At 33.7% G+C, this 14809-nt stretch overlaps 2 protein-coding genes across 3 annotated transcripts; both read left to right on the forward strand.

Moving 5' to 3' along the window:
* The first annotated feature begins 342 nt into the window (after positions 1-342).
* Positions 343-870, forward strand: LOC133292699 (pentatricopeptide repeat-containing protein At4g38150-like). The gene has a single exon (XM_061491134.1). It carries the CDS (start codon positions 346-348, stop codon positions 868-870), a length of 525 nt encoding a protein of 174 aa, XP_061347118.1. The 5' UTR covers positions 343-345.
* Positions 871-3555: 2685 nt separating this feature from the next.
* Positions 3556-7683, forward strand: LOC133292733 (probable anion transporter 4, chloroplastic). Of its 2 annotated transcripts, XM_061491174.1 has the most exons (9): positions 3557-4074; positions 4178-4404; positions 4521-4890; positions 5169-5213; positions 5316-5462; positions 6154-6291; positions 6379-6412; positions 6939-7118; positions 7440-7683. In XM_061491174.1, the coding sequence occupies exons 1-9, from the start codon at positions 3655-3657 to the stop codon at positions 7466-7468; spliced, it is 1590 nt and encodes a 529-aa protein (XP_061347158.1). In that variant the 5' UTR covers positions 3557-3654; the 3' UTR covers positions 7469-7683. The 2 variants fall into 2 exon arrangements, with proteins under 2 accessions (XP_061347159.1, XP_061347158.1); XM_061491175.1 differs by lacking the exon at positions 5169-5213 and having other exon boundaries at positions 3556-4074.
* Positions 7684-14809: the final 7126 nt, after the last annotated feature.

The raw sequence follows: 14809 nt of genomic DNA on the forward strand, positions 1-14809 counted from the left end.
TTCAAGCCTCTTAGTGATTTAATATCACCCACCCACTGTCTTCAATAACACGCAGAACTGGTCATGAAGTGGACAAGACAAATAAATCTTCCCAAATTGATCTTGAATTTCAGTGCAGAAATATGACGAAACAAGGAAGGATGTCAGTCAATCTGAACAAGCAAAGAGGTCAAATCCCAATCAACCACATACAGAATATGGGCCTCTAGATTTTGATTGGTACTGCAAGAAGAAGAAAAAATCTGATTTCTTCAAGATGCTGGTGAAAAACTATATTGAGTTAATGGATGACAGGTGTTGGGAAGACATCGTGGATAAGAAAAAAAAAGTTATGATTTCAAGAACATGGAGGAAACTGGTTTTCTCCCCATTGTTGTGGCTATGCTTGATGGTCTATGTAATGATGGTCAGTTTAAAGAAGCCTTAAGAATTTTTGATTTCATGAAGAAGAAAGGAACCATTCCTGGGGTTGTCCTATACACAAATGTAGTGGAGCTCTACACTAAGGCCCACGAGGCTGATGATGCCAAAAGGATTTTCAGGCAAATGCGGAGTAGTGGCAATTCACCCAATGCTTTCAGTTACAATGTGCTCATACAAGGACTCTGCGAATGTAGCAGATTACAAGATGCTTTTGAATTTTGTGTGGAGATGTTAGAAGTAGGTCATTCTCCAAATGTGACAACTTTTGTGGGTCTAGTAGAGGGCTTCTGCAAGGAAAAGGGGGTTGAAGAAGCAAAGGATGCTATCAGAACATTAACAGAAAAGAGTTTTGTAGTTAAAGAGAAAGCTGTTAGGCAATTTTTGAACAAGAAAGCACCATTTTCACCCTCAGTTTGGGAGGCCATCTTTGGGAAGAAAGCCGCATAGATACCATTTTAAATTATCTTTCAGACTTCGTAAGCTTTTATCATATTTTTCTTTGGGTGCACATATTAAAATTTGCAAAAAAAAGGTTCAATTTGTGAATTGTTTATTTCTTGATAGTAAACCGTGTTTTCATTTTTAAATGTACTTGTCCCAAATTAATTAGTGTTTGGATGATTACTTCGTCAGTTCGGAAGTTCGTCTTTTCTCAGTCTAGAATACAAATTTCTTTTTAATGATTATTTATAATGATAATATTTGTTTGTTGAAATGAAACTGTTCATATTATATTGTCATCAAAATTTATTGGCTATAAAGCCCCTGAGCAGCTGGGCTTAGTTAAGGTGGTTGGGTGGGGGACAAATCCTAAAGTCCAGGTGATAGCAACTGCCTTTTGATGCGCTGCGAAGAGGTAAACAAGCATGATCGGTTCCATTTGGAAAAGTGCATTTGGGATCATGTGTGGAGAATAGATTAGCATTATTTATGTTATTTTTCATCTATGGATTTGATGATAATTATGTTATTTAGGATATTGATATGTATCCTATGTAGGTATTAGACGAGTGTCTCTTGCGTGAGATGCATATCTAAGTATGCAACTTCATCCAACTTTGTGTTGGCCTTTCTTAAAAAGCCTTCGATAAAGGATTGATATGGGGTTCTCTTGTGTACACTTGTAGCAATCATTGTAGATAAGAAAAGAGAAACACAATGAAAAAAACAATAAGTAAACGAGCTTTCAAAGTAAACGAGCTTTCAAGGAAGTGGACAAATCCAGTTCCTTGAGCGCGTCACTTTCTCTTAAAGTGAACGAGCTTTCAAAAGAAAAAGTCTGGCTTGGAAGCTGAGATCAAGGCCTTCAACAAAAATTTACCAAAGCCAAAGAGGATCTGAAGACCTCTGTTACCTTGGTTGAGGCGGCGATAAGAGAAAAGGAGCGCCAAGAGCTCCGATTAAAGAATCTTCAAGCTGAATTTGAGGAGGCTAAGGCTTTAGTGGGGAATGTAGCTGAACAATCATTTGCTAATGCAATTGAACAAGCCCAAAAGGATAGATGATGGGTCAAAGGAGTAGTAGGTACTCGAGTAGCATTAATGGTTAAGCTTACCTTAGCCTTCAATGGAGGAAAACAAAGAAATTGTGAGAGGAAAAGAGTGACCAAAAATGAAGAGAAAGAGAAGAGAGAGAGAGATCGATGAAGTGGAATGGTAAAAAGAGAGGGAATGTTTTAGATGTAAAAAGAAAATATTTTGAGTGGGGTTTTACTCTTTTCTCCATTTTGGTCTCTCCAGTCTCCATTTTTATATAGTCTAATACTAAGTATCTAGTTGGGTTTGTTCTTTGTTTAGTTAGTCCCTTGGACATGTGTCACTTATTTAATTTATATTGTGTCTCACTCATTTTGCCCAAATTGCACATTTAACCCAACATTCATACACATTACATTCACATTAACGGTGCTCATGGAAAACGCACTTTATACACATTACATTCAACAATATCCTAAAGCACTCACAATTCTCATAATTCACACACACACCCCTTATCAATATACCCATTAGACTTTGATTAGAGGAGCTAGATTCATTATTGCCAATTATTTCTTCCACTTGTTATGTGGATACAATTAATAGCTTTCTAGCTAGACATTTGTGTTCACCCCAAATAACTTATATTATATTTATATATACATTATAAAAATATTGATGAAAAATAAATTGATCTGCGGATAAGTCATAATGCAGCCTATTAAATTATTGGACTTTGAAGTTATAGATAAAAAAGATCCTAAAAAAAAAAAAAAAACTGCAATGAATTAGGACCATATAAAATTTTGCAGCCAAGAGCCCCGACCATTTTTATATCCCTGGGCACAACTTCCAAATGTCCTTAGTCAGTGTCTATGACTGTCATTTGAGCCAGTTTAATGTTTGAGCTTTCAAAAATTAAATGCACAACATGCAATTGAAGGCAGAGAGACGTGCATGGGTGGAATTAAACTTAATTTTTTGAAAAATAAATTGAATTGGTTTAAACTATTCGGTTTAATTTAAAATCGGTTCGGTTCGAAACTGGTTTGGATCGACCCTATCGTGAAAAGAAAAGATTAAAAAAATAAAGAAAAAATAATAAAAAATGATTCGATTCGAAAACGATTCAGTTCGATTCGAAAATGATTTAGTTTGATTCAGTTCTTGAACTAATTTTAAAAATCAGTTCGGTTCATTAAATTGTTTTGTAAAAGCTAATTCGGTTATGAATTAATTTTTAAAAAACATAATTTTAAATATAATTCAATTCAATTTTTTATTATTATTATTTTGCATATCCCTAACTGCAGACGTGCTAAAACTCAGCCACGACGTTGATGTTCTATTTATCTTGGCAGAGCCCCTCCTTGCCCCATGAACGCTGCCCTTGTTACTACTTACTGTAGCATCATTTGGGCTTCATCATTCCCAAAAAGCTTGCAAGGATTCTATAACATATTTACACATATATTATTATTATTATTATTTTTGTAAACTACACGTATATTATTCACAATTACATAAATCTCTATCATTGATTATAACTAATCTCAGTCTAATTACAAAAAATTAAATTAATATGAACCTTATCTTTCAAGAATTGCATGTGTACAAAACTTATTTCGCCGTCAGGAAAATGTGAGGTCATTTGAGTAATTTGATATGACTTTGAGGACACCAAGCAACCAACCTGGTCTGTTAGTTTGTCACTAAAAAAAGTCCCACCGGCGGAACTAACTCCGTCTCCGCCGTCATGTCTATGTCCTCCGCCATCGCTCTCGGCGGAGCAACCGCCGCGAAACCCCTGGTATTACCCGAAAAGCACCGTGGTGGATTCCCCAAGTTCACCTGTTGGGCACCCACGAAGAGAATTGAATCCCTCAATGGCTCAGCTTCTCTCCGTTCCCACTCACTGCCCCGTCTTCGGGTTTCTTCCAACGATGCCCAGTTCAATTCGGTTCCCGAGGAGAACCAACTGCAACAGCAAAAGCACCAGCGCCAACAGCAACTACCGAGTTTCACTGAGTTCATTACTTCGGAGAGAGTCAAAGTGGTGGCGATGATTGCTCTCGCTCTCGCTCTCTGCAACGCAGATCGCGTCGTCATGTCGGTGGCCATAGTGCCCTTGTCGCTCGCCAACGGATGGAGCCGGGCTTTCTCTGGAATTGTTCAGGTGCACACCAAGTGTTTGATGAATTGATTCTGCTGAGATTTTTTTTTTTTTTTTTTGGGAATTGGGTTGGTTATTGATTGATGATTTGATGGTTATGGTGCAGTCGTCTTTTCTGTGGGGGTATCTGGTTTCTCCTATTGCTGGAGGGGTGTTGGTGGATAACTATGGTGGCAAAGTGGTTATGGCTTGGGGTGTGGCCTTGTGGTCACTAGCTACTTTTCTTACTCCCTGGGCTGCAGAGACCTCCATTTTGGCTCTACTTTCCGTGCGTGCTTTGCTTGGCATGGCCGAAGGAGTAGCTCTTCCTTCCATGAATAACATGGTAGCCAGGTATTTTCAAATTTCAATGATGCCCTTTGATTTTCACTTCATGATGATTGTATGAAGCTGCTGGAGCAAGAAATTCTTGATGTTGATCATGACCCATTTTGGGTTCTTCCCTTTAGATGGTTTCCTCAAACTGAAAGGGCAAGGGCTGTTGGAATTTCAATGGCTGGATTTCAGCTTGGATGTGCGATAGGGCTTACGCTTTCTCCTATTCTTATGTCCCAAGGTGGTATATTTGGTCCATTTGTGATTTTTGGATTGTCTGGGTTTCTTTGGGTGTTGGTGTGGTTGTCTGCAACATCAAGCACTCCTGACGGAAGTCCTCAGATATCAAAATATGAGCTGGAGTATATATTGAATAGAAGGCAAAAGTCTTTTTCAGTGGAGACAGCTAAACCCAAGAAAGTTAAATTGATCCCTCCATTCAGGCGCTTGCTTTCAAAGCTTCCAACATGGTCTCTAATTGTTGCAAATTCCATGCATAGCTGGGTAATGCTTCAAATTCATATCATCTATATAATTTTTTTGCTGGTGTTCTTAATTTAAGCTGATAATTGTCATATTTGATAGAAAATTGCCATTTGTTATACCCCTGGATTCACCTATTTTATTGCATGAGGTAATCCTGACCTTCTGTTCCCATTCCCCAATAGAAAAATTTAAAATAAGTTCCTTAAATGTGGCTCAGGAACCCACATCATGCTGTTTGTGTTTTTAGTCATGCAATATCATATTTGTTGCCCTTTACTTTTTTCCTTTTTTCACAGGGATTTTTTATTGTTCTTTCTTGGATGCCCATATACTTCAACTCAGTAAGGCTTATCATATTTAGCTTTGTGATTGTCAAATGTCAAGTAACAAAATGATTTGAAATAACACTTAATAAACCATGTATAAATTATTTTCAATTACAGGTGTATCATGTGGATCTCAGGCATGCAGCATGGTTTAGTGCCATTCCATGGGCTGTGATGGCTATCATGAGTTACCTCGCTGGCTTGTGGTCAGATATGATGATACAAAGCGGTACAAGTGTTACTTTGACTCGTAAGATTATGCAGGTATGTCACATATATTAGAAAAGAGAGGAGAGACATCTAACATTTTCTGGAAGAGTAGACTCTAAATTATCCTTCGATCCTGAGGAAATGTGAAATTGTCAATTACAAACTTTCATTTCTAGTTTAGTTAGAAAGTGCATTTCTTTACAGTAGTAATGTTGTAAGCACACTCCTCCAGGAGTATCTTTGGGAGAATTTGAGGCAGAGACAACCTGACTGGCTATGTATGGATTAGGAGCTGAGTAACTGCAATGAGTGATTATTTGGTCCTTATGCGTAAATATCTTGCTAGGCTGGTCCCTATCTCAAGTTCTTCCAATATCTTACCTCTTTATTTTATCAAATTTTTAATTTTATTTTTGTTTAGTTGTCACCTTTTAAGTGTAAGGGCATTGAGAAATAAGCTGTTAATTACAAGTTTGTCGTTGTTGTTGGAGACTTATAGCAAATTTAGCAATGGGAAATAAGTGCTTTTGAAACATGAAAGCACTTGGTGGTGTATTTTAAAGTTGGGATCATGTATTTCAAGTCTTTGGTCTTGGACAGAATTACAATGGCATTATTTCCCACCTAGTGGGAAAAGACTTTGGTTGTTATTTTATAGTTTTCTTAATTTTTTTCTACTCATATCGGTTTGGGTTTGGTTCTTCTCTCTGTATATTGGTTTTAACTGATAATGCTTATTCTGCAGTCTATTGGTTTTGTTGGTCCTGGACTTTGCCTCATCGGTTTAGCAACAGCAAAAAATCCCTCAATTGGTTCTGCTTGGCTTACTTTAGCCTTTGGCCTGAAATCTTTCAGTCACTCTGGTTTTCTTGTGAACCTTCAGGTTTCTGATTTCAGTCATGTAAAAGTAAAACTTCTGGTTAGATGTTTTCTCACTGTAATATAATATTCTCTTTCTTTATTATCACAGGAGATTGCACCTCAGTATTCTGGTGTTTTACATGGTATGATTTCATCTTTATCTCATAAACTTGTGGGGATTGTATATATTTTGGTGTTCGAAAACACATTTAACGACATTGGTAATGCATTTTCATTATTAAATACATTTGAAATGGTTTTGAGCCTTTATTATGTTATATCTATGTGTGGTGTGTGCTAAAAGGTAAATTGGTAGCTATGATCCTTGGTCTAGCACTAGGCAATTCCTTTAACTAGTGTAGGAGCTAAATTGAGGAGCTTCTCTCTCGTGCTTTTTAACCTATTGGAATATAATTGGTGAAGCTGTTCTATGGTCGTATAAAGCACCTGACAATGCCCTTCACGAAATTTCATTAAGCTAGGGTAGATAAGATATGGGCAGTTACCTATTGGGCTTGAGTTTTAACGGGCAATCAAACTTTTACTGCTTGATTGTGGCTTGTGAAGGGGAAATAGAGTGAAATATGTGTAAGATCTGGTAAACTGAGAAAATATTTGTCTTTGTACGATCTTCTCTTATAATTAAGACTTCTTGATTTCTTGTTCTAGGAATTTCAAATACTGCTGGAACATTGGCTGCTATAATTGGAACAGTTGGAGCTGGTTTTTTTGTTGAGCTAGTTGGTTCCTTCCCAGGATTTTTGTTGCTTACATCACTCCTTTATTTTCTTGCTGCTCTTTTCTACTGCCTATTCTCTACTGGAGAAAGAGTAAATTTTGATGATCCTGGTGAGTATAAATGCACGGTACATTTATCTTTCACGTGAGAGGTGAGAGGAGATAATATTAACCATTCAATCTTACATGGATGGTCAAGATTGGTTTTACTTGAATCTAATTTTCACCGTTCATGTAAAAATTATATGGTCAAGATTAGCTCATCTCACCTCTCTCATGCTCTTGCTTGATACGCCTCTTATATATATGTCATATGCGTGCGTGTGTATGTTTTACAGAATGTTTTTTTTATGTTAAAATCACTTTATATGAGTTTCTAATTCTCGTTATTATAAATGTTGGACTCCTATTAATTGGTAACGCTCTGGACAGTTGGCCGACAAGTACCGGAAACTACCTAGTGTACTGTACAGTTGAGTTTCTTGTATATGAAAGAAGATTAGCTAAGAACAGAAGCTATAGTTACATTTTCTAACTGTCATGTCCTGTAAAAGAGACACTAACCAGTTACCTGGTGTAAAATCATTGTTGTATAGTTGTATTTTTCTTTCCCTTATGCATTGAGGGTTTCTATTTTGGAAAAAGCTATGAAGCGAGCTGCTTTTGAAGTAAGAAACACTGCATTCACCTTTATATTTTAACGAGTTAAGATTACGATTTACTTTAAATCAAATCAAAGATAGATATATTTTTATTTATTTACCTTAAAGACAAGTTCATTTTAAATGAGCTTTTGTCCCTCTATTCTGGGTGCTTTTGGAGTTTTAGGTTTTCTCGTGTGTGTGGATTATGTTAAAAAAAAAAAAGAGAACATGAATAAAAGAGAAAAATATTTACGTAAAAGAAAAAGAAAAAAAAAAGAGAAAAATAGATTCAATATTAGGGTTTCTTTTTTGTTTTCTTTGCCGCTTTGCAAACCATAGATATTAAAATCGGACCAATTCGGTCGGGTCGATTCGGGAACTGGTAAACCGATCATATAATTGGTTCGGTTGAAGCAACGGATCGGCTATGCATCAGAACTGGTGCAACTCGGTCCGATCTGACCAGTTTTCATAAAAATCGGTGACCCAGTATTTCGCCCCGGTCCTAAAAAAATATAATGGACATATTTGAATATTTTTTTTCTTATTGACGTATATAAGTTATGTACCTACAATACTAATATTATCTCAATAGTTTATTAGGCAGAAAATTTTGATTTGATTTATAGTTAGAGATGTCATTTTCTGAATCTAAAATCCTGTATCACGATCATTATATTTTTATTTGATCCTTTATTGGATAATAGTACGTGATTTATTATTTTTTATATTAAAATATTTGAAATTTTTATCATTTTTTTTAGATATCTGAGTATGTTTATAATTTTTTAATATAAATTATAGAATTACATATAATTAGTGGGTCATGCTATTGAACCAGTGATCTACTGGTTGAATCAGTGACCCACTGACCCAGTAACTTGATCGGGTCAATAACTGAGTCGGTTTTATAACATTGCTCCAAACTCAACTTGAAAATGCTTTTTACGCTTCCAACCATTGTATTCATCCTCAGTTCCTCACTTAGGTGCTTCGGTTTCTTCTACATTTTGGCTGTACTTGGTTTGAGTAGATGGAAAATATAGTGGAAAATAAAATGGGATAGGTTATTCTGCCTACTCCTATTTTGCCTACTTTTATCTACTCATTTCAATACCGTTCGATTACAAATTTATCCAAGGACAGATATTTGCGGAATAAAATAAACTTTTTTTTCCTTTTCTTTCTCTCTCTCCTCCTTTGTCTCTCATCCCTTGGTTGAATTTTCTCTCCTTTGCTTTTTGCGTGAAAAAATAATTCTTGTCTGACAGTTAAAGAATCACTGGTGTGGGGGTTAATATTGGGAGTTTCTGAATTTCGTGTTTGATTGGAGTTTATTGCTTTAGAATTGGCTCTGTTTGAAATTGTGTTTTTGGATTCATGGTCTCTGCTTTAAGAAACAGGTTATAAGATGGAATTGGGTGTGTGCCTATGAAGAGAAGTTACACAAACAACTATTTTCGTAACCAAGTTTTCACGTCCCACCATACATATTATTTCTTTTTTTTTCTAAAAAAGATTAATTTATGTGAATTATCAATGAAAAAAATTACATCATCAATACAACAACATCGAAACAAAATACAAATAAACACAAAACACAATACAACAACATCCAAGCATTCAAATAAACGAATCAGATCCCAACACATCCTTCATCATTTCTATATGCTCAGTGAAATTAAGTAAGACCCGCTCTAAGAACCCTAAGGAATAAGCACATGTTGGATATTTTTGGTTAGGGATAGGCAAAATGAGATTTTTTAATTGACAATCATGTGTGTTTTTTGTTTTTTTTTATCGAGTTTACACTTACGGAGAAAGGCTTGGTTACGAAAATCTGCTCATTTTATAACCTGCTCATCTTTTTGTGAAAGGCTTGGTTTTTTTGTTCTTTTTTCGATCGTATGAATTAAAATCATTTTTTGTTTTTAGTAGCTCAATCTTTTTTTTATCGATTGAAACAGGTTATAAGACGGAATTGGGTGTATGCCTATGAAGAAATGATTTTGGTTATCGGAATTTTTCAATCTTGGTTGCGGAGGAAGAGAGAAATGGGAGGAGAGAAAAAGGATGTGGGAGAAAGAAAAGGGAAAAATATTTATTTTATTCGACAAATATCTATCGTAGGATGAGATTGTAATCAAACAGTGTTAAAAGGGTAGGCAAAGATAGGCAAAATAAGAATAGGTAGAATAACCTATCTTATATATATATTGCAGCATGTTTTAAATATATATGTACAACCAATATAAAAATATATATAAATATTATAATTAAAATACTAATTTTTTTTAAAAATATGAATAGTTAATGCAAAAAAAAAAACTTAAATTTTAAATTTAATAAAAAATTTAAAAATAACATCCGTCATTCTCTATAAAACAAATTGTACAAATTTAATCATTATAAAATGCAAATTTTAATTTATTATAACAATGATTTTTCTTTATTTTTGTATGACTTTTATAATGTATCCTTTGTATATTCTTTTTAATTCTTTTTTTTTCAAGAGAAATTAAATAATATTCAAAACTTATTTCGATAAAACTTTCAAAAAATTAATATGCTTTAAATGTAAATAAACTATTGAAATTTCAAAAACATCTCATAATAAAGGAAAATAAATTGTGAAATTGTGCAAATAACCTAAAACTTCTGTTTGTTTATTATTTATGTTTCTTTATATTTCCATCTTCTCAAGCTCTTTATATTTCCATCTTCCCAAGCTCTACTTGTGTAATATTTATGTTAAAATTTGAAATATTAATTTCATTATTTAGTTTCAAATAAGACTAATTCCCTCGAGGTAGAGTGATCACGCGATTGTGGATACAACCTCCCCTAATAAAGCTTTTTCTATACACACGATCAAGGATTAAACCCCTGTCAACATATTTAAAGGACTCAACTATCTACCAACTATGTTGTGTTTTGTTAGTACTTAGTCATACTAGTTTTTCATACATAAAGTATGAAGGTTTTTTCCACTAACCCTAAATTGTCACTATTCTTAAGGATTTCAAATATGGTGTATTTGCTTATTCATTTGGATGCTGAATATTATTATTTAATTTATTTGGCTTTTTTCTTGTGATATAGTAGAAACTTTTATCAAATTATATTAATTTTAAATTAAATTACCTTTTTAAATATGATGAATCTTGAATAAATTATTCATGAAACAATATATATATATATATATATATATATATATATATATATATATATATATATATATATTGAAGAGAAAGCTTATTCTTAAAACATTTTTCGCTTACAACCAAATCTTAATAGTTAATTTCCATCAATCTGACGGTTATAATTTATTGAGAATTAATAATTAATTAATAAATGTGACTCAATAAATTATAACCATTAGATTGAAAAAATTTAACGATTAAAATATAATTGTTACAGATTATAAGCGAAAAAAATTATAAGAACAAGGTTCCTCTTCTTTGAAATAGAGAAAATATGAAATTTATCCATGTATGATTTATCATATACAGATATGATGAGATTCGATATCAATATAATAAAAGTGGAAAAACACGTTTTAAAAAGAATCCAATAAATAAAAAAATAATTTTATTTTTAAAAGATCCGAAATAAGGAAAAATTTATATTTTATCTTCACACAAAAATTTGTTCACTTTAAATCGACGGTAGTCTAAGAAGATGACTATGCGCTAACTGGTAACGTACACCACTCTTCTCGAGGCTTGCGTTTCCTGGAAGCACCTGAAGAATCTCGAATGCATTCACCCAAAACAATGTAGGAATCTAAAACAGTTTAAGACAAGGAACTCTCGAAAACAAGAAAGGCCAGCTACAAAGGAGAACAATGAAGTCATATGTTAGGGTTTAGTTTGATTTCTATTCTTAAAAATAGATTTTTAATTTTTCAAATAGAAAAATTATTTGGAAAAAAAGGTTTTATAAGAATAACTCTCAAAATAATAATTTTTTTTTAATTTTTAAAATTAAAAATGAAAAAATTTCTAAGAATGTTCTAAAAAATTATTTGGTTTTATTATTTCTACCGTAAGAATTTTGTAATTATAAGAATTTATTAATAGTATTTTTGCAAATAATTTTTTCCAATTTTAAATTACGCTATATAAGGTGATAATATTGTAATTATGAAAATTCATTAATGATATTTTTATAAATAAATATAACTTCTTTATAAATTTCAATCTAACAATATTCGAACAAATAAATTTTAATATATTTTTACTCTTAAAATTAATTGTCAAAATTTATGTTCAAAGCAGATTTTAAATAAAAAAAAAAAAAAAAAATCATATCCCAAACACTTCCCTCCAGCCTTTGCTTTTGGATTACTTTCATTACCATGTTCAGAGTTAAACCATTTAAGTGCACTGGAAAAAAAAAAGTTAAACCATTTAGACTTTTTCCCCCCTGGTAATTGTAAAAACAAATCGAAGGAGAATCTTGGAGCAAGTGAACAGTGATAAGTATCACCGAAGATTACGCAGGAATAAGTTCCGTTTTTATTTTACTAATTAATTTTCTTAATATTTTCGTATTTAATTTAATTTCCAGATTTTCGAAATTAGTGGATGTATCGCTGATCCGTTTGTTTCTTCTTAGTTTTTATTTCTCATTTTTTTTCTTCCTTTTACTGCATTCTATATTTTTTATATGATATGAGAGGTAAGTAGATAACCCTAAACCCCAAGAGTGCATGAGTCCTTGCAATTTGGTGATGGGGAAAGGCGATTTGATAAATTTGTACGCGACTCTTGTGGAGGGTTGCTCTCCTTGGAAGCACGCGAAGAATACCAAAGGCATCCCCCTGAAGAATGCGGAACACTTTCATATCAGGAATCTTAAACGCATCCATGCGCGAACCGTAACCCTAGGCATTTCAGGCAATCACTTCATACAAAGCAAGCTTGTAGATAGCTACGCTTCCTGTTCCCAATTGCGCCAAGCCTACATCATCTTCTCCTTCACCGATCGCCGCAGCACTTTCCTCTTCAACTCCCTCATCAGAGCCTATTACTCTCTCGGCTATTACACCCAATCCATTTACCTCTTTCGTCAAATGCTTCTTGCCCATATACCCTTCAATCGCTATACTTTTCCCCCGTTGCTCAAATCTTGCGCTAAAATTGAGTTTGGTTTTCCATGCCCACGGTTAGTGAATCAAATCCACTGAACCATTGTGGTTAATGGGTTTGCCTCAGATTTGACTATTTCAAATGCTTTGTTATTTGCGAATACTAGATGCCCGTATGAATTGCTTAAACGTGGGCGCAAGTTGTTTGACACAATGTTGGAAAAGAATGTGATTACGTGGTCAATGATGATGAAGGATGATCAAGAGGTGGATAAACTGTTTGATAGAATGATAGAGGCAGGTGAGAGACCAAATGAGTGACTTTTTATACAATTTTGAGAGCATGTAATGAGAAAGAACGCCGCGTGGAAAAGGGATGGGAATACTCTGACATGATGGAGGAGAGGTTTGGGCTGAAACCTAGGGCTGGACATTATGCAAAAATGGTGGATATGCTGGGTTGGGTTGGCCGAGTGAAGGAAGCAGCTATGTTAATGTTGAGAATGAGAAGAGAGGAGGTTGAGCCCAATGACACTGCGTGGAGTAGCTTTCGTTGGTCCTGTAATTTTCATAGGAAGATGGAGTTGTATAAGTTAGTTGAATTTATTTTAAAGTATTATGAGACCAAGGCAAACTACCATATAGGCAGATGAGTACTGACGACTCTATGTATGGCTACTCTAGATATGATGTCCCTTATTGGAGTGATCTTTCTATGATAATGATGATTAGGTCAAGAAAATTTCTTCCAATTAGGGAACACTTCTTGAGTCCGGAATATCAAAGCATGCGTAGTGCAATGTGGCATATTGAAAAAGAGCGTTGCAATTATCTCTCCTTATTTACTCCTCATCTCTATTTATTCTCATTTGGTTCTGCTCGCTGCTTCCCTGGATTCCCTCGACTCAATCAAGTTACCCGATGTGTTTGTGCTTCCAAGCGTACCCGATGTGCACTGTCTCCAGATTTTTTGACTTATTGGTGGTAAATATTGAAATCTAAAGAGAGACATGAAGGGCTCAGGATGGGGTTGGTTTGATGCTTCTTCTTTTTTTTCTTCTTCTTCTTCTTTATATTTTGGTAATCCTCTCACGTTAAGTTTTTCTTTTTGTGTCTTTTTTTAATCATTTTATGTCAACCTCCCTTTTTATATTATTCATTTATTTTAATCTGTTTGATTATGAAACTTTTGGAGTTTTATAGTTTTATTTCCAAGTTCGGTTTTGACATTTACAAATAAATCACACGAGCTTTCATAATTCATATATAACAAAATCATTTAAATTCTTTTAACTATTTTTAATAAATAGCTCTTCTCATTCAATAAATAAATTTGAATGGGGATTATAGATACATATAGGTTTAGTACGTGTTTCTCCAAATACAGTTCAAAATGTTCTAATTTATCTGGTGAGAGTTTTGGCATTTATTTAATATTAGTTAAATTAATTAGATTGAATAACTAATTGGCTTTATTTTTTATATTTACTTAACTGCTTTTATTTGAGAATTAAGGCAGATGCGATGCTCTGACAAAAAGAAGAACCCACCAGGAAATATTTTTAAGGATAATTTAATTGTTAACCAGTTGAGGTCACTTGAAAAAAAGTGGACTAGAAATAATTATGTAATCAGTTTTCGAAAGAGAGAAGCTTGACTTTTTATAGGATCGATGTGGCAGATCGATGTATAAAGTTTTTGTTTTTCAAATTTTTTTATTCTTTTGATTTTGACCCTTTCAAATACATACTCCACGCAAGGCTGCGGACGATCGAAATTCTGATATCAGATATATAGTTAAATCAATTTAAACCATGTGACTGGATCCATTTTAGAGTAATTCATATCTGAGTCCAACAAAAAATTAAAAATGAAAAAAGAAAAGAAAAAAAGACTTAACTCTGGTGGTTAAAAAATAACTTTTTCATGCTATTTTATCATTTCTCTTTAATTTAGTTGGAGTCTAACCGGGGGGGGGGGGTCATTTATTGAATGTCGCCTATTTCTTATCTGTTCATAATTGTAAGCGATTATCTAGGCATCATTGTGTTTTCGATTGACCTTTT

This window comes from Gastrolobium bilobum, unplaced genomic scaffold, assembly GCF_033153095.1.
Source record: "Gastrolobium bilobum isolate Gb01-03AN ecotype WA unplaced genomic scaffold, APGP_CSIRO_Gbil_v1 utg6105, whole genome shotgun sequence".
NCBI lineage: Eukaryota > Viridiplantae > Streptophyta > Magnoliopsida > Fabales > Fabaceae > Gastrolobium > Gastrolobium bilobum.

What these genes read in the sequence shown, in the direction of transcription:
- LOC133292699 (XM_061491134.1), top strand. Translation starts at nt 346, where the DNA reads ATGGAGGAAACTGGTTTTCTCCCCATTGTTGTGGCTATGCTTGATGGT.
- LOC133292733 (XM_061491174.1), top strand. Translation starts at nt 3,655, where the DNA reads ATGTCTATGTCCTCCGCCATCGCTCTCGGCGGAGCAACCGCCGCGAAA. An exon ending in TGCCCATATACTTCAACTCA is followed by an intron (nt 5,214 to 5,315) that starts GTAAGGCTTATC and finishes TTTCAATTACAG; the next exon opens with GTGTATCATGTGGATCTCAG. An exon ending in TGACTCGTAAGATTATGCAG is followed by an intron (nt 5,463 to 6,153) that starts GTATGTCACATA and finishes CTTATTCTGCAG; the next exon opens with TCTATTGGTTTTGTTGGTCC.